The 20,342-nt window shown below is 38.8% G+C and overlaps 1 protein-coding gene across 1 annotated transcript in view; it reads left to right on the top strand.

Annotated features, from left to right (window-relative positions):
- The first annotated feature begins 1,762 nt into the window (after positions 1-1,762).
- The window catches only part of Rgs20 (regulator of G protein signaling 20), a 91,335-nt gene continuing 72,755 nt past the window's right edge, over positions 1,763-20,342 (top strand). Inside the window, exons 1-2 of the mRNA XM_042696144.1 lie at positions 1,763-1,927; positions 15,359-15,366. Coding sequence (XP_042552078.1) covers positions 1,763-1,927; positions 15,359-15,366 — 173 coding nt within the window. The remainder of the gene's footprint in view (positions 1,928-15,358; positions 15,367-20,342) is intronic.

Here is a 20,342-nt window from a genome sequence, read left to right as displayed (position 1 = left end):
ATTGCAGGTGTGTACCACCACAGTTGACATTCCATAATGATTTTGTTGATAGGCATATAAGTTAACCAAGAGCAGTTTATGTAGTGACTTATAACTGTTTCTTAAAAGGAGTGGGTGACCGGGGCTGGGAAGGTGGCTCAGTGGTAGAGTGCTTGCCTTGCATGCACAAGGCCCTGGGTTCGATTCCTCAGCACCACATAAGCAAAAAGAAAAAAGCTGGAAGTGGCCCTGTGGCTCAAGTGGTAGCCACTTGAAGAGCTGAGGGACAGTGCCCAGGCCCAGAGTTCAGGCCCCATGACCAGACCCCCCCCAAAAAAAAAGAGTGGGTGATAAATAAATAAATAAATACTCTTGTATTTATAAGCATTGGTTTGCAGCTTTATAACCTCTAACTAATCTCCTCCCACTGCACCACATCCTCATACCATCACACTGGGGATTAGGCTCCAACGTATTACTAGAGGCAGGGCGACACATTCAGTATTGTATCTATAAAGCAGTCTCTACAAGCCACAGAGTCCCTACAGAATCTACCCACACTGGCTCCCTGATCTCAGACTTCCAGCCTCAGGAAACACAAGCAAATACATTTCTGTTAGTAAAGTCACCCACCCAGCCATGGTATTTTATAAAGGCAGCCTGATAATTACACAATACAAAGCTATTTAACCATACCACCAGAACAAAATATTAATGCACAGCACAGAGAGAGAGACTATAACCCCCATAAATGTACAATATACACGAGTAAGCATGCCAGTCCCTCTCCTCTTCATTCTGTTGGTAATACCTTTATGAAGTGCTTCAAATTTGCCAGTCAGTCCTATTTCCTTAAAGATTTCTTTAGAAGTTCTCATTTCAGTCAAGCACAAAGATAGATAATTTCAGTAAGTACAATAACAGACACATCTAAGGCTAGTCTTGGAGAAAAGACCAATGCTACTGAGGGAGGAGGACGTGTCACAGGACTCCATTAAAGGGCTACAACCTGCACAAGTCCTGAGCACAGCAGGCAAACCAAGGAACATATGAAAATTATTCCAGGGGGGAAAAGGAAGAATTGTCAGCTGCTGTATATGACCTCTTCCTTTGTTCCACATTTGAGCCACTTGCAAATGTGCTCAGTTTTAAGATGTAATGATTTACTTTGGGGCAAGCAAAATCTAGAGCACGTTTCCTGGCAATGAGGCCTAATCTCATGCCATTCTTCCTGTACCAGTTGGCCACAGATGGGCACAAGTCTTCATCAGGCCCTCTCCTCAGAGGTACAAAGCCATAAGACAGAAATAGAAGGATGCAATGAGCGGCAGGGGTCCTACCTGTGTGGCAACATAACCAGTGATGATGTCCTCTGTTCATTCATGCTTATCACAAAGCACTGTAGACAAAATGACTTATACACGATAGAAATTTATTTTATCATAGATCTAGAGACTGGAAGTACAAGGTTAGGATGCCAGCCTATCATTTTTCCATGTTGATTTTTACTTTTGAATGAGGAATACATTTCTACCTATAGAGGGCAGTCTTAACATACTTCCACATTTATCCTGAGCAGTCTGGAATAGAACCCTAAGACTGTGGATAAGCTTCTGATCCACAAAACTGGTAATCCTTGTGCTTTAAATAGTATGTCTTTGCAGGGATGGGCCCAGCAGACTCAGAGATGGCTCAGCATGAGCAAAAACAGAAACAGCGAGTCCTGTAGTAGTGTTAGGGGAAACAGGCCACAGTATTCACTTGGAGACTTTGCTGTAAAAATATGCGCAGCCTTTCCCAAGACAACCAAGAGTGCCTCCAGGAACACCTCTCCAGATCCTCCACATGGACACAATTTCTGTCCCCATTGGGGATAGAAAGATGCAATACTATCATTCACCAAGCCACAGAAAGCCAAGGGGACTCCCATGCTGTGTCTGATGTCAAGGTAAGGTGATTTTTATCTGTGTCCTTTCTGGAAAAGAACAATGTTCATCTGGAAGAAAAGATAAGGATACAAGCAATTTTAGTGTGTCATATTTCAGAATGCTTTTGAACCAACCTATAAGAAAAACTAATACTAAATTGAAGAAAAGGGGAGAGAGTGGACATCCTTGTCTCATTCATGAGTTTAGAGGAAATGGCTTTAGTTTTTCACCATTAAGTATAATGCTGGCTGTAAGCCAGGCCCAAAGAAACATAGGTCCCATGGTTTTCCTTATTTGCAATAACTAGTATATGTCTGAGACAAGCAGATAAAGTCAAAAGCTATGTACATATGACCAGCTAAGATGATGTTAAGCGAAATGAACCCCAAAAAACAAGTGGTTTTTTTTCTTGCTTTCTATTGTTTCTAATGTATTTATAATGTACCATGTGAGTTTTTTTGTTTCTTTGTATGTTCCTCTCCCATGGTATAAAAAACAAAATGCTTAAATAAGGATACAGGTTGACCCATTGTAACAATGAGATGCACAAGACACTATGTTGAAAAATGAACTTTACAATTTGGCCAAGGAGGGGGTAGTTGTGGAGGTGGGAGGGAAGGAATCGTAGGGGGAAAAACAAAGGAAGAGGTAACAATGCTTGATAGGAAATGTACTCATGACCTTGCTCATGTAACTGTAACCCCTCTGTACAGTAATTTTGCAATAAAAAAGTATTAAAAAAAGAAAAACTAGAAACTTGATTTCAATCCTTTATCCAGTTTCCTCCACCCTAAACAGTTTTACTTTATGATTTTTTGTTTTTATTTTTGAGACCTATACCCCCAGCCACTATTTTTTTTGTTTCTTTAAACAGATAATGTTTTAAAAAGCAGAAAATTTAGATATAGATGTTTATAGCTATTGCATAGGCTCCTAGATTTTTTTTTTTATATTAACATTGTATTCCTTCCATATGATAATGAAAGAAATATTCTAGGCTAGTTTCTATAGAAATTGCTAAAGAAAAAGTAATTAACAAGTACAGGAACATGTGAATATGAAGGATCTAAGGGACGCTATTTCTAAATGCAACGTTTCCTCAGATGACTTTCTTAAGTATTAGTTTCTACCATCAGGTAATTTCATTTTCTCAGAGTGACGATTCTCCTGTTCAATGTATGTATCTTTGCACAAGGTTCAGTGCAAATCTCTGAATCCTCTTAGCTATTAATAGAAGCATCTCTTAAAAGGCTATTTGTTGGGGCTAGGAAGGTGGCTCAGTGGTAGAGTGCTTGCCTTGCATGCCAGGGGCCCTGGGTTCGATTCCTTAGCACCACATAAGCAAAAGAAAAGAAAAGAAAAAAGCGGGAAGTGGCGCTGTGGCTCAAGTGGTAGAGCTCTAGCCTTGAGCTGAAGAGCTGAGGGACAGCGCTCAGGCCCATAGTTCAGGCCCCACGACTGGACCCCTCCCCCCAATAAAAAGGCTATTTGTTGTGGAAGAAAATGGTAAAGCGTTCATATCTGACAAATAATAAGCAGGGCTTAGAATTAAATACTGCAAAATCATACCACAGCAGCCTGTCCAAACACCTGAACACTCAAACACTTGTCAGTCCTTAAGTTGTGGCTTTGTGTCCTGATAATAGTCATCATGTATTTTCAGATTCTCCATTTAATTCTGTAGCTTGTGTATGGGGTGTGTGTGTGTGTGTGTGTGTGTGTGTGTATGTGTAGCTAATATAATAGGTGAGAGCCACTGGCACCCAGCTTGAGTATTTCCCCAGTGTTATTTTAACTAGAAGAAAAGTAATTTTTAAGACAAGAAAAGGAAAATAAATTCATTACTAAATATTTTTATAGAAATTATCTGACCTCTGTACTTGAGCTTGAAAATGTATGTGAACAAATATGAATTTCCACAAAGTCCTATTAGTACCTGAGCACTAGAAGGGTCTTTGTTGGTGGTGGTAGCAGTGGTGGTTTGTTGGTTGATTGGTTTGGGTTTTCTGACACAAGGGTTCTATATGTAACAGGCTGACCTTGAACTGGCAATCCTGTCTCAGTCTCCCAAGTTCTATGTTTACAGGTGTGGGCCACCATGCCCAGCTAAGTTCTGGGTGTCAAACCAATTAGAATGAAATTGATTCAGTTGTTAGAAGTCCTTTACTAATAAGCATCTAGAAGTAAATAGCACATACAAAAGAGAGTTTTTTTAATTTTTATTGTTATTATAAAAGTGATATAAAGAGGGGCTACAATTACATAAGTCAGGTAAAGAGTGTTATTTTTGGATGACATCACCCCTTTCCTTGCTCTCTCAGCGTTTTTCTTCCTATCTCTCCCCCCAACCCCCCGCCTAAACTGTGTAGAATTGTATGTAGTTCATTGTCAACATACTGTGTAGTGAGACAAAAGAGACTTCTCAAAGCTCATTTGGAGGCTACACTGAGGAAACAGACAATAATAACATACATCTGTGCATATATATATATATATATGTATGTATATCTACACACATAGGTGTGCATCTGTATTTGTAGAGAGTTAGTTGAAGGAATCCCCACCGATAGGAAAATCAGCAAGTATGCAAGTTCCTTATATGAATGGCATGGTGTTTGCCCATAACCTATGTGTATTTCCCTTATACATTTAGTCATCTCTATATTACCAATACCTAACACAATGTGGGTGCTGTGTACACTTACTATATTGCATTATGAGAATTTTTTTAACTTTTGTACTAACAAAGACCTTCTTAATAGAACGAAAGATAAGCTAGAAAATGTTAAAACAGAAAAAGAAAAAAGAAAAAATCTGCAAAGTCCCTATCTGCTGAAGCCCTTGAATTTAGGATAGAAATAGCTGGGCACTGGTGGCTCACACCTGCAATCCTAGCTACTTAGGAGGCTGAGATCTGAGGATCTCGGTTCAAAGCCAGCCCAGGCAGGAAAGTCCGTGAGACTCTTATCTCCAATAAACCACTAGAAAACCAAAAGTGTCGCTGTAGCTCAAGCGGTAGAGCACTCACCTTGAGCTGATGAGTGCAGGGACAGTGCCCAAACCCAGAGTTCAAGCCCCACAACTGACCAGAAAAAAAGAAAAAGAATTCTCACTACTCAAGGATATTTTTTAAAAACTAACTAGAATTAAGATAAAAGATATAAAGAGAAAGTTCACTGAAGATTATATACAGATTATAAAGAGCACACAAAGTTTGGCACCAGTGGCTCATGTCTATACTCCTAGCTACTCAATAGGCATCTGATATCTGAGGATTATGGTTCAAAGCTAGCCCAGGCAGGAAAGTCTGGCTCAAGTGGTAGAGCACTAGCCTTGGACAAAAGACTCAGGAACAACACCCAGGCCCTGAGTTCAAGCCCCAGGACTGGCACCAGACATATACAGAGAGAGAGAGACAGAGAGAGCGGGGAGGGAGGGAGGGAAAGAGGGAGGGAGGGAGAAAGAGAGAGAGAGGCAGAGAGACAGACAGAGATAAAGAAAGAAAGGGAGAGATAAAAATACATCCAGTGTCACTAGCCACTAGAGAATGGCAAATTAAAATCACTACACACCTAGAAAAATGGCTAAAATGGAAAATTTACACATATCCAAAGTAACTAGGATGGCTCATATAGTGACTCCCCTAAATGCCACCAGCAATGTGGAGAAGCAGAATCATCAATACATTTCTGCTAAGAAACTTGAAGTTTCTTACAAAATGAAATCTATCTTCTATGTTTCACTGTAAATTCACAATCAGGTGTTTTGTTCCACAGAAATAAACAAACTGCATTCACACAAGCTGTTGTCCATCATTGCTCTCAGCAGCTCTATTCATGATAGCAAAAATCTAGAGACAACCAAAAACCTTTCAATCATTTGATTAAACCTGTGGTAAATTCATACCATGAAATACAATGGAGTAAGGAGGAGAACTGGAACAATTGATGCAAATGATGAGTGAAAAAAGCTAGTCTCAAAAGATCACATACTATATGATTCTATGTCTATATTATTCTTGAGATAAAATGACAGACACAGAGAACAGATCTTGGTTACGAAAGGTTAATAATGAAAAGAAGGTGGTGGACAAAGTTACAAAAGGGAGTATGTTAGCAGGAGCCTACTGCAATGTTGTAGTTCTGTATCTTGATTATGGCGGAGATTGCACAAATATATGCATGTCACACACACATGTACATGCACATGTAATACTTATGAAATCTGAATAAGCTCTGTGAGTCGTACCTATGTCAATGTCCTAGGATGTTTTTTTGGGGTTTTGTCATTGTTATTTGTGTGTGTGTGTGTGTGTGTGTGTGTGTGTGTGTGTGTGTGTGTGTGTGTTTGCTGGACCTGGGGCTTGAACTTGAGTCTTGGGTGTTGTTCCTGAGCTTTTTTTTCTCAAGGCTAGTGCTCTAGTACTTGAATCGCAACTCCACTTCCTGCTTCTTTTGGTACTTAATTGGAGGTAAGAGTCTCTTTCTTGCCTCTGTTGGGTTCAAATTGAGATCTTAGAACTCAGCCTCCAGCCTAGCTAGAATTACAGACATGGGAAAGTCCTGGTTTTAATATTGAAATGTAGCTGCGCAGTCTCGGCTGAGGGAAGTTGTTTGAAGAGTCCATGGGGCCATGCTGCCTGTTTTTTGCAACTTCCTGTGGATTTATAATTATTGTGAAATGGAGCTGAAGTCATTTTTCAAGTGGTGGAGTGCTTGCCTATAGTTAGTATAAAATGGAAAGTTTTAAAACAAAAAATAATCCAAAGGCAGACCAAAATGCTGTTATGGCCATACCACATTTTTACCTTTTTTGTTATTCTAGTTGTTCCTTTTACTTGGTTCCTTAATCAACTTCATTAAGTCAGTAGCATCTATGTTGTCAGATCTGTTTTACTGTGAGAAACCAAGATTTGGAAATACTGATGATTACATATAAGTGGTCAGCTAAGTGAAGATGTGAATCTAGGTTTTCTGATTGATTTCAGTGCTGATTTAATATCTTCTGGAAGTGACTTAGAAAATAGACTAATTTGTGGAGGAGATGGGGACAAACAAGTCGTTTAAGGATTCAGGTGGACCTGTTGCAACAATGAGAAGTACAAAATGTCATGTCAAAACCATCTTTACAATGTCGGAGGGGGGGGAGGGGGGGTATGATTGGGTGGGGGGGAGGGGGGAGGCTGGGAAGGGAGGTGAAGTAAACAAAGGAGGAGGCTACAATGCTTGGTAAGAAATGTATGCATTATCCTGACCATGTAATTGTAACCCCTCTGTACAGTATGTTCTCAAATAAAATAAAATAAAATTTAAAAAAAAAAAAAGAAAATAGACTAATTTCACAGCCTTACATGCAACCACCCAAATGTATCTTTCTTTTTTCCTTCCTTCCTTTCTTTCTTTCTTTTTTTCTTTCTTTCTCTCTTCCTTTCTTCCTCTCTTTCTCTCTTTCTTTCTTTCCTTCCTCCCTTCCTTTCTTTCTTTCTTTTTCTTTCCTTCCTTCCTTCTTTCTTTCCTTCTTTTCTTCTTTCTTTCTTTCTTTTTTGTCAGTCATGGGGTTTAAACTTGAACTTGGGGCTTGTATGCTGTCCCTAAACTCTTTTGCTCAAAACTAGTGCTCTCCCACTTTAAGCCACAGCGCCCCTTCTGGTTTTCTGGTGGTTTATTGGCCATAAAAGTCTCACAGACTTTCCTTCCTGGGCTGGCTTTGAACAGCAATCCTCAGATCTCAGCCTCCTGAGATTAGTATTACAGGCATGAGCCACCAGCACCCGGATAGACTTAGACCACTTTTGTACAACTATTTAAAGATGACTTTTAACTAATTTTTTAAAAATCATGTTGTACCTAGCAAATGTGCACAATTGTTATTTTTAATTAAAAATACAAATACAAAATAGATGTATTTTTCAACCAGTACTGGGGCTTGAATTCAAGGCCTTCAGCTCTTGCTCTGTTTTTCCTGCTCACAGTTGGTGTTCTACAAGTTGAACCACACCTCCAGTCTGGCTTGTTTGCTAGCTAGCTAATAATACAGTCTCTTACACCTTCTGCCTGGATTAGTTTCAAACCACCATTCCCAGATCTCAGCTTCCAGATTACAAGAATGATCCATTAGCTCCTGGCTAGGAAATTGATTTTTAAGTGAATAAAAGTAAATAATGATTCAGCTAAATAAAAAGTATTTGTTATCACCTTCAAGACTTTTGCTATATATCTAATTTGCATAATTCCTTAATTGATGAAGCACCTAACATATCAGCTGATGTTGATCGATCAATTTAAATTGATCATCTATTTAGTGATCAATTTAAAAATGAAAGCTAAGCTGGGAGCCGGGAGCTCACGCCTGTAATCCTAGCTACTCAGGAGGCTGAGATCTGAGGATAGCGGTTCAAAGCCATCCCAGGCAGGAAACTCCGTGAGACTTTTATCTCCAATAAACCACTAGAAAACCGGAATTGGTGCTGTGGCTCAAGCTGTAGAGCACTCACCTTGAGCTGAAGAGTGCAGGACAGCACCCAGAATTCAAGACCCACGACCGACAAAAAAAAAAAAAGCTAAAAATTAACCTTTGAGCCTGGCACCAGTGGCTCACTCCTGTAATTCTAGCTACTCAGGAGGCTGAGATTTGAGGATCATGGTTCGAAGCCAGCCCTGGCCAAAAGAAAAAAGTCCCCATGAGATTCTTATCTCCAGTTAACCACTCAAAAACTACAAGTGGTGCTGTGGCTCAAAGTGGTAGATCACTAGCCTTGAGCAAAAGAGCTCAAGGACAGTGCCCAGGCTTCAAGCCCCCATACCTGACAAAAAACAAAGTTAACCTTTGAGATCCCACATATAATTTTCATATAAACCAACAAAAGAAATGTTTTCTTCTGTTAAAAATCAAATATATTTCACCATGAATGACAGAAGCAGCAGATACCAAATACTCAACTTCAGTTTAGACAGGTGTTATGGTTTGGGTATACCTCTAGAATTCTTGTGTTGGAGGCCTAACCCTCAGTATAACAATGCTGGGAAGTGAGGCATAGCCTTCATAGATTAATGTCCCTTGTCGAAGGAGTTAATTAGCACAGGAGAGGGTTGTTATAAAAGTGGCCTGCTCTCACCTTTGCCCCCTCCGGCTTGCTCACTCTCCTCAGCATCCACCATATATGACACAGCACACCAGATGCCAGAACTATGTCCTTCATTCCCAGCTTCCAGAATCATGAGCCAAATATACTTCATTTTTATTATGAGTAAAAATGAATTTCTGGTATTTCGTATCAGAAAAAGAAAACACACCAAGACAGTAGCCCAACTTAAACAACACGCCTAAATCCGCTCCATAGAGTGGGTTATGTTACAGTAAAAAATAGATGATCACGGGAGATGAGCCCACTGTTTATATCTACTTTATACTATTTTGCACTTTGATGATAAGCTAGCCCTCAGCCAATGTCATTGCAAAGGAGGCTGAGAGATGTGAAGAGACCCAAAGCACCGGTAATCATTAACAGATGTCACCATACCATCAATTCAACTGCAACCTGAGCACCTATATAAATTCAGCTTGAAATTCTGATGAGGACTCTTACCATGAAAAATAGGAAGATACTATGTGAACATGATCTCTTTCTCTTGAAGAATCAAAACAAATAATGTTCTCAGAGTATGGTTGACTGAAACTACCACAAGCAAAATCACAAAAAAGCAAGACCACTGGTAAGCATCCTTTATACAGAAGAAAGGAATATGGACTGGGGATGTGGCTCAAGTGATATAATGTGTTCCTTAGAAAGCATGAGGCTCTGAATTCAAACTCCAGTATTGCTTCCCAAAATGTATAAATAGTGCATATACGTAGGTAGATAGATATTTAGGTTTAAATAGATATCCTTTTAAATTATATGTACATATATGCATACTTAAAATATGTAATGTGCTTTTAGATATGTAGTTAATGGAAAAACTTATTGACATTACAAGATGACAGAGTTACTTTAGACATGAAAGTGTTAGGAAGGAAGGAAGGAAGGAAGGAAGGAAGGAAGGAAGGAAGGAAGGAAGGAAGGAAGGAAGGAAGGAAGGAAGGAAGGAAGGAAGGAAAAGAAAGAAAGAAACTAAAGGAGGGATGGGGATGTGGCTTACTGACATAGAGTGTTTGACTAGCATGCATGAAGTCCTAGGTTCGATTCCTCAGTAATACATAAACAGAAAAAGCCACAAGTGGCACTGTGGCTCAAGTGGTAGAGTGCTAGCCTTGAGCAAAATAAGCTCAAGGACCATGCCAAGGCTCTGAGTTCAAGCCTCAGGACTGGCCAACAAAAAAAAAGAAAGAAAGAAAGAAAAAGAAAAAAAACTACAGGAAAACATAAGGAAAACTATGGACAATATGAGCATAGGTAATTATTTTCTGAATAGGATTCTGAATGGACAAATAGGACATGTATGTATTTGTATGTATATAAATATATGTATACAGTATATATACATATGTAGATATATTATTGCTTAAATATAGAAATGATATAAGTATATTGTATAAATATAAAACTATATAATATACATATAAATATGTGCACATATGCATATATACACATGTATCATATATCATATTATATGCATGCATAATATATATACATATGTGTATAATGTATATGTGTGTATACCACATTGACAATATTTTCTATTATCAAAGCTGGGTGATAAATATAAGAGCTCATGAACAGAATCACTTTTTTTACTTCAGACATTAATAGAATAAGTACTTAGAAGGTACTTTAACCATAGTTACCCTCATTCTCCCTCTCTGTTGGCCCTCCTCACCTGCTGTCACTCCCCTCTTCCAACAGAGCCTGTTTTACTGTCCAGTCATTCTTTTCTTCCCTCATTTTTAGTGTATATTAATTGTAAAAAGGTGTTTCACATAGTATTTTATGATGGGTATTTTATAATGTAGTCATATTAACTTCCTCATCCCATCTGCATCCTATTGTATTTGCTTATGTTATATTCATACACAGACATGTGCATTTTGATATTGTTCATCCTCCATCATTCTCGTTCCCTCACCCCCTTGTCCCCCAAACAGCCCCACAATATGAGTATATATCTATGAATATGTATATCTGAAAAAAAAGAATGTTTCAGATAAAGCAAAAAATATTGATAGGATGATAGTATAAACAATGTAATAACCATCAGAATATATTAAAATATTCAAGAATAAAAGCCAAACTATGTATTATGTAGGTGATTCAATTTTGTATCAATTATGTAACCAAGTATGTTCTTCCAGAAGGATTTTGTCTATATGATTTTGAATTCTCAACACTAAATTTTTTCAGGATTCATTTTCAAACATGCACCCATCTAAGGATATTTATTCACACTAAAACTGAAAATGAACTAAAAAATACTATAAACATAATTTCAACACTTTTTTCTTTTTGTAATTTTTTATTAATGCACATTTAATTATGACATAAACCATGAAAAATAAAACCTAGCAAAATTGACATTCTCCCTTTAAGTAGCTCAGAAAATACTGAAAATGTCTTGGGAATCTAAGCAAATATATAGGTAAGCAAACAAGTGAATTACAAGAATGAGACAAAGGGGTTATTTATTGTTGTGTCTTACAATACAATAGCATTGAACATGATTTCAAACTTATAGTTAAAATACAAAGAGACATAGACTTCCAGAAGATTAAAACTATTTAAACAAATAGACCTTCAAAAGTGTAAGGTAAAAAAGAGGAATAGAAGGGAATGAATCCGATCAAAGTATATTACCTGCATTCAACACATTTTTGTAATTGCCTTTTCAAACTACATATGACTAGGAGATATAAAGAATCACCTAGAATTCAAGAGGCTGGCAACTTAGGACCTGGGTCCATGAGTCAATAGAAGGTAATGGAAGACATCCTAGCACCAAACAAAAGGCTCTTACCCTGAATCCCCATGTTCTTTTGTCAAAAACCTAGGAGAGGAAATCTGGCCCAGCAAGTGTCAAACCAAAATCAACTATCTGGGCCATTCTATATGTGTGAATACCTTAAAATTATTCTGCACATGTTTCAAGAAATTGTAACTTTGGCGCAGATTATAAGAATCTGAAAGCAATCATGTCCGTCAGAGGAGAGAGCTCTGACTTGGGCATTTCTGTTCTATTACCCAAAGCTTTATAATCAAACATTCAAATAAACCTGCACATTTTTCCTGCATATCCCCACTTCTGGCCACTTTGTCAAGTATGTGAGGAAGGGTCTTCTCTCAACTACAGACAGAGATCCCCAGTCCCTGGGAGACATAGCTGGCCTATAAAGATTTATGTGTGTGGTGGAGCTGTAGCTCAAAGTAGTAGAGCACTAGCCTTGAGCACAAGACCGCAGGGACAGCTCCCAGGCCAAGAGTTCAAGACTCACTACTACCAACAACAACAGAAAAGAGGTGTGTGTGTGTGTGTGTGTGTGTGTGTGTGTGTGTGTGTGTGTGTGTGTGTGTGCTTTCTTTTTTTACAAAAAAAAAAATCTTCTAAGTAGTTGTACAAAGGAGTTGCTACTTAACAAAGCATTTATAAATACAATATATCTCAATCAATGTCACCCCTTTTGAAGTTTTCACCCATCCCTCCCAACTGAGCCTGCGAAGTTTTTATGGAACTTTTCCTGATCTTGTGTGTGTGCGTGGGTACATGTGCACACGCATGCCAGATCTGGGACTTGAACTTGGGGCTTGGGCACTGTCTCTGAGCTTTTTACTCAAGGCTAGCACTCTACCAACCACTTGAGCCACAGAACCACTTCTGGCTTTTTGATAGTTAATTGGAGATAAGAGTCTCATAAACTTTCCTTCCCAAACTGGCTTTGAACTGCGATCCTCAGATTTCAGCCTCCTGAGTAGCTAGGATTACAGGCGTGAGCCACCGGCACCCGGCTTTTTTTTTCTTTTTTGAGTAGCTTATTGGAGATAAGAGTCTCATGGACTTTCCTGCCCAGACTGCCTCCAAACCACAATCCTCCGATCTCAGGCCCCTAACTCTAGGATTACAGGAGTAAGCCTCTGGCATCTGACTCTTCATTTCTTTTTAAAGCCTATAGATTCCTATTGGTCTTATGATGCCAACCTAGGATCCCTCAAGGACACCGTATGCTTGGCTTTTTTGCCAATGTCTTTCCAACAGTTGCTTATTTAGTTATTTCCATCTGCAAGTGGGCATGATATACAAGTGGGCACATGGTAAGAACCTGCCACTGATTGACCAATTGATTAGCAACTAGAAATGTATTGTTTCTCTGCTTCATTGCCACTATCTGGCTAAAAGCTTCATCAGTGGGAGCATAATTTCTGGATCTTTTCAAACTGAAATACTTTAAATCTTCTTTCAGACAAATGCAGCATATGCCCAGAAAGTAATTAGTATTACCCTCTAAAATGTGTAATTTCAAGGCAGTGCCAACCTCCAACTTCCCCAAGAAAAACATCCCTTTTAAAATGCTAAGCAAAGCAACCCAATTCAATCACTTTCTACTCAAAGAACTCAATGACTGCTTACAACTTCCAGCAGCCAAGCCAGAAGAGGAAGAAAGGCAGCGAAAGATGGGACCCTGCATGGCCGAGCAAAGTTTGCACAAAGCCTGGTCTATTAGGAACCACTGGAAAAGCTGCAAAGCCCAGGCTTCCTAAGCTCTGTCACAAATTGTCCACTTTAGACAGAACAATGTTCTTCCTTGTTCTTGCCATCTTGTTTGTTGATTTTCTGACGCCACCGGCCTGAAATGGTAAGTTCTGGCCAGGGACTGCAGGGACAAATGGAGTATCCATTTTGCAGCCATTCTCTAAACATCATTTAAAGAAACCTCTTTCCATGAGACTTGCTTATGTGATGGTGGCAGCATTTGCCCCAATCTCTGATCTACAGCAATTGAACAATAAATGACATTTAAAGTCATAAAACACATCCTGGGATGATGGCACATACTTCTAATCTTAGTACCTGGGAGGCTGAGGCAGGAAAATTACAAGTTCAAGTGTAGCCCTGTTACATAGTGAGTTCCAAGTCAACATAGGCTACATAGAAAGACCTTGCCAAGAAAAGAAAGAAAGAAAGAGAAAGAGAAAGGAAGAAAAAGAAAGAAAGAAAGAAAGAAAGGAAGGAAGGAAGGAAGGAAAGAAGGAAAGGAAGGAAGGAAGGAAAGAAAGGAAGGAAGAAAGGAAGGCAGACAGAAGTGAAAAAGAAAACAAGAAAAAAGCCTTTCATTACAAGAAATGTCAAGCACATGTATAAACAAAGAAAAAAGGAACAATAAAATTTTATTTGTCCATTACCCTGATTCAATAAATTATTAACTCCAGCTGGGTGCTGGTGGCTCATAGCTATAATCCCATCTACCTAGGAGATTGAGATCTGAGGATCACCATTTAAGCCAGCCAAGGCAGGAAAGTCCATGAGACTCTTACCTACAATTAAGTACCAAAAAGCCAAAAATGGAGCTATGGCTCAGAGTGGTAGAGCACCAGTGTTGAGCACAAAAACTCAGGGACACCACTCAGGCCCAGAGTTCAAGCCCAAGGACCAGGACAAAAGTAATTCATTATTATTATTATCAACTCCAGATAATTTCATTTAAAAATTAATTCATTTTAAAAGTACTCACTGACTACCACTTGAGCATTTATCTAAATGATTGCAAGTCAGGATACACTAAAGTCAGCTTCATCACATTTACCATAGCCAAATTATGGAACAACCCAGATCCCTATAACCAATAAATGAATCGAGAAAATATGTGGACAAAAATCACTGAGTGAAGTAAACCAGACTCAGAGTGCATGTTTTCTCTCATATGTGGAAATTAGACCTAGAATATAAACATATTTGAAAACACATACAGGGTCATATTCAATTATACCCAATCCAACTAACTAAAGGATGGTATAAGCAGGAGTGAGAGTCCATGGTGAAACCGTTTTGAATAACTAACAAGCAATTCAACAAGATGAATACCAGCAAACTAGAACATGTCTTTACCACATGGAGGTGAGAACTAAAAGGAAGAGGCAGATGACTATAAAAAGGAACGGTGGGTGAACACAGTTACAATATTCAATGACATATGAGAAAACTGCACTAGGCAATGGGGGGATAAACTAAGGAAGAATGATAGAAGGGGTCACTCTAATCAGGTTGCATTGTGCACATAAATGAACATGTTACATTAAAAATTTTTGGTGCAGCTATTTGAAGAAAACCATTTTTAAAAGATAAAAAAGAATGACAGATGAAACCCCTCTGTACATCACCTTTATAACAATAAAAACTAAAACAATAAAAATAAACTTTTTGGACAGGGAAAAATTATAGAATTAGTAAAAAAAAAAAAAAAAATTAGACCTGGAAGGTTTTTTTTTTCTGTAATAAGCTATGGGTTGCAGGAGAAGTTTAGGGGTAGAGAATTTTCCTGTCATGTACAGAGCCCTGGATTTGGCCCCTGCCACTTCATTCATATATGTACATCAGGCTGTTATTATTTTGTGGACATCAACTCACATGGTCTTAGAGGCTTATTTAGATAATAAGAGACCTTATAAGAGGCTTATTTAGATAATAGCCCCCTGTGCCTTGGCAACATTAATCTCCCTCCCCCTCAAAAAATGTTACCTGAATATATCTAATGTCCTGGTTCTGCTTATATTTTTGAGACATGGTCTGAATAAGGCAAAGGTCTAATGCTCTCAAGGCTCAGCATCCAAACCATCCCAATACAGTGCTCTAGAAGGGCTCTGACAAGAGCAAGTCCAGCAGATAGCTAACCCAACTTGGGAGAGCTACCCAAAGCAACTGGCACCTTCACTGAATTTGGACAGATAAGTAGAAGAGAGCCAAAGATAAAGGAAGAAAAGCATGCACACTGAACAAGGGAAGTGCTCCAGCAGAAGAAGACTTGGTACCAACTCCCAGGAATGAGAATGAACAAAGATATTGTAGGAACATAACTGGAGCTTTAAGTACAAAAGAACAAGGAGAGAAAGGCAAATTCACAGTGTATGCTCAAAAAAATTAAGAAAGCACTTCTACACCTTATGAACTCACTTGAAATTCATCCTGTAGAAATTAGGAACCATCAAATGGTTCAAGGAAGTAAGTAACATAATCATAGTTGCCTTAACAAAGATCTCTCTTGGGGTTTGGGGGATTGTTGATTGGAATACATTTGTATATGCATGAAAGTGTCACAAAGAAATCCCTCCCCCTTGTACACAAATATATACTAATTTAAAAATTAAAATTTCCCATCAGCAGTAGAGGGCTGTGTAGGGCTATGGAGGCCTGGAGATAGGATCTGGGTGTGAGGCCTCCGTAATTGAATTAGGAGACCTGGGGAAGGCACAGTGGGGATATTCATAAGTGCATGCCTAGGGAGGCCGATTGGCTCTGGGAATTGTGGTCTGCCTCAGCTTTAAATAACAGCCAAGCTCTAGGGTTGGGGGAGGAGGAGGGTGTTCCAAGAGAGATGCTTTGGAGACTAACAATATACCAGAGAATGAGTAACATGCTACCCCACACCCTTGCCCTGCAAAGTAAGCCTGTCCTAAGTCTCTCATTGCACAGAAGAGGAAACCACAAAGGAATCTTATGGAAGATAGGTTTTCTACCTCCTGATCTAACTCCTTCCCTCTACCAGTGGCTTCTCCTCTGCTGTATTTGTTCACTTTCTCCATTTCTTTTGCACCTGGAGAGAGCAGCCCAGCCTAGGGAAAATGCCAAGACTCAAATGACAACAGTGTTGGAAACTTGTAAGTGATAGCTATGCAACTCCAGAAAATGATCTTTTAGGGGTTGGAGGCCTGGCTCAGGTGGTAGGATGCCTGGTAATAAACATAAAGCGTCAGATAGCAAGTTCGAGTCCTTGTCTTGCATGGAAAAAGAGAAAGAAAGAAAATGATTTTTCATCCCGAAGCAGCTCCATGCTTCACGTTTCTCATGCCTCTCTTTGCTTCCACCATCTCAGGGGGGTTAATTTGAGGACTTTTTATTTCTTATCAGTACAAACAGCAACCTTTCAAAAATCTTAGTAGGAAATATTAATGTCTGAAAGCTTATGGACCTGCTTGATATTTTCTTAGGGGGAAATGACATATGAAGTGAAAAACGAATGTGTGGTTTATAGTCACTTTAGACTGTCAATCATTTTATAAAGCATGCTACACTGAAATTAGAACGTTTGTGGCAAAATAAATAAATCATCAAATAGAAACTTAGGAAATTATATAGCTTATATTGCATTTCAGAATATCACTACTTTGGACTCCAGGATTTAATTTACCTTAAACCCGGTGTGTACTCTTTATGCTCTGTCAGGCGGCTGGGTGACAGTGGCTCACGCCTGTAATCCTAGCTACTCAGGAGGCTGAGATCTGAGGACCACAGTTCAAAGCCAGCATGGGCAGGAAAGTCCATGAGACTTTTACCTCCAATTAACCACCAGAAAACCAGAAGTGGCTCTGTGGCTGAAGAGCTCAGGGACAGTGTCCAAGCACTGTCAAATGCCACAACTGACAAAAAATAAAATAAAGTAATAGGCCTTCTACAATCCTTAATGTTGTTAGTACCTAAAATATTCTTCTCTAGTTTTAGGTAACTCAGGCCATTGTAAAAGATACTTTATTCTTGCAAGAACAAGAAAGGTGGAGACTTAGCTGCCATGTCACTAACAGCTCCAGTACCCATGGAACTAGTTCAATCTCCTGTGTAGGCTGGACCCACAACAAGCCACAGAGTTGTCATGATTTGGTGAGTGTTAGGATTAAAAAAATAGAATTTTGATGTGGTCAAATGTGCTTAATTACATCTAGAAACAATCATAGAGGGGATGTGAATTAACAGTATCACTTTACTTGACCACTGCCATTAGCAGAAGGACATAAAGTCAGAACTGGGTTGGGTTGGGGATGTGGGTCAATGGTAGAACATTTGCCAAACATTTATTCCATCCCCAGCACTACAAGAAATCACCATGATAATGAAGATGGTGACTGACTCTCACAATGGTATCAAGAAGCATCAGTAAGAAGGCAGAGGGTAGGGACCCTCTCTGCACTTTAACAGTACAACCAGGAATTGTTTCACCTTACTGATCTGTGTTTGTTCATTGGATAGCTGTGAGGAAAGATGGAGTAAGGTTGTATATGAGAATATTCTAAAAATCTTCATGAGTTTAAAAAAATGCCAATCATTTTTATAATAAAGTATGCAAATTGTACTGTTTTTATTAAAAATAATTTGTGTGTATAGTTTTAGTTACAAAGAGATTTGTTTAATTGGAAGACTTTCTGGCAGAAAAGTCAGTAACAAAACAACCAGCAAAAAGCTGAACTAGAAGCATGGCTCAAATTGTTAGCGAACTAGAGTTCAAATTCTGATAATGGCAAAAAAATAAAAGAATAATTGATATATCAAAATGGAATATCATATGATAGGAACATTGTCTGGATAATATTAGATAATGTGCTTTTGTTTTGTTTTCCTTCTATTTGATGCCCTTCATCAGCTTCATTTGCAAACTCTTTTTTCTTTATTGACTCTGTAATATTAGAAATACATCCTAAGATTTCATTTTTCCCTGACTAATCTTGGCTGTGCCCAAGTCTTTACAGCCATACAGGCTGACAAGTCCATTCCGCTTTACCTTCTGCAACCCATACATAAATATGCAAATACAAATGTCTACTAAACATCTAGGTTTACATGTCAAACAAGCTCTTCAAAACTAGCATTTGTTGGGTGCCAGTAGTTCACACCTACAATTTTAGCTACTCAGGACACTGAGATCTGACCATCTTAGTTTGAAGCTAGCCTAAGCAGGCAAATCCTAGAAACTCTTATCTTCAATTAACCTGAAAAAAAGCATAAAGTTGGAAGTGGTTCAAGTAGTTGAGTGCCAGCCAAAAGTGAAAAGACCCAGCTAAAAATGGCCCAGTGTTCAGGCCAGTGCTCACACAGAAAAAACAAACTAGTATTTGTCGCTACCCAAATTCCTTTTCTTGATTGTGGTTGTTTATCCTCAGTAAATGTTACTATTATGCACTCAGCCTCAAATTGAAAACTTGGGAGCATAATCCTTGACCTTGCTTTTGAGTTCATCTCACACCTCCACTCCATTTCCAAGTTTTGTCTGGGAGTTAGCTATCTCCTAATCTCTTCACTTATCTCTTAACTCAATTTCAGCTAATGCTTTCCTAGATTAAGTCTCAGTTAAGTCTCCAGCTGCCTCTCTGGTCCCCTTTCTAGTCTTTTGGTTACACAGAGGATAGATCTTTATAAAATACAATCATGATTGCTTTTCCTTCTTGATAGTTCTATCCATGGCTCCCATTTCCACCTGGATATAGTTCAAAATCTGTAGGAAGATTCAGTCCTCTCTTCTCTTCCTTCCTTCTTCCTTCTCTTCAATCCTCTTATTCTCAACCCCTCAGGGATCTCAATCCCAAAAGCTAGAAATACCACTTTATGCAAATTACTCCCAAATTTATAGCTTTTACACTCCTACCCAGACCTCTACCTGAACTCAAGTCTCTCTTAAGAAAGTCTACTTGACATCTCCATTGCAATGAGTCATAGGTATTGCAAAAATCTCTTTCTGTGGATTCCTCATTTCCCTACCCCAGTCTTCCTCATTCCAGAAAGCCACTCAACTCCTAAAGGCAAAACTCTTACTTTAATTCTCTTTTTTTATCGGCCTGCTCATCCACTTCACCTGAAGTCACATTAATTATATCTCTAAAACATAACAATTTCTTTCTTTATATTTTTATTCCCATTTCCTTTCTGAGTCATCTTGTCTCATCAGGACAGTGAAAGCCTCCTCTTTGACTATTCCTATCCTTGTCCCACACCCCGATTCACTTCAATATGCAAAAGAATCTTGAGAAATGTAAATCACTAGTCAAATGATAGAGCACCTGCCTCCCTCAATGCCCAGAGTTTCACACTCAGTATACACCATATCTCTCTCTTGCTTAAAACTTTCAGTAAGTGGTCTTTGCTTGGTGGACACTCTACCACTTGAGCTGTACATCCAGTCCAGCTTTTTGCTGGAGATGAAATCTCATGGAGTTTCTTCTTGGGTTGTTTTTTAACTGAGAGAATCTCAGTAGTTAGAATTACAGGTGTGAGCCAGGAGCACTGGGGTTCCTGAAACTTCTAAAATAAATCTAAAATCCTTAACATGATTTGCTTGGCCTACTCAGTTTACACAAACTCTTCCTACACTGTGATTTACCACAAGTACAGCCCATTTCCTTTCTCACTCACATTAAATCCAAAATATCTGGAACAGTTCCTGGTACATAAAAGACTTGCAACAAATGTTGTTGAAAGAATGACTAAAGACAGGTGTGGTGGCTCATGCTTGTAGTCCTAACTTGAGAGGCTGAAG

Source organism: Dipodomys spectabilis, unplaced genomic scaffold (assembly GCF_019054845.1).
Source record: "Dipodomys spectabilis isolate Male_0828 unplaced genomic scaffold, ASM1905484v1 ptg000199l, whole genome shotgun sequence".
In the NCBI taxonomy this organism is placed as follows: domain Eukaryota; kingdom Metazoa; phylum Chordata; class Mammalia; order Rodentia; family Heteromyidae; genus Dipodomys; species Dipodomys spectabilis.
The sequence above is the reverse complement of the archived record's forward strand: the minus strand, read 5'-3'. Positions and strand labels throughout refer to the sequence as shown.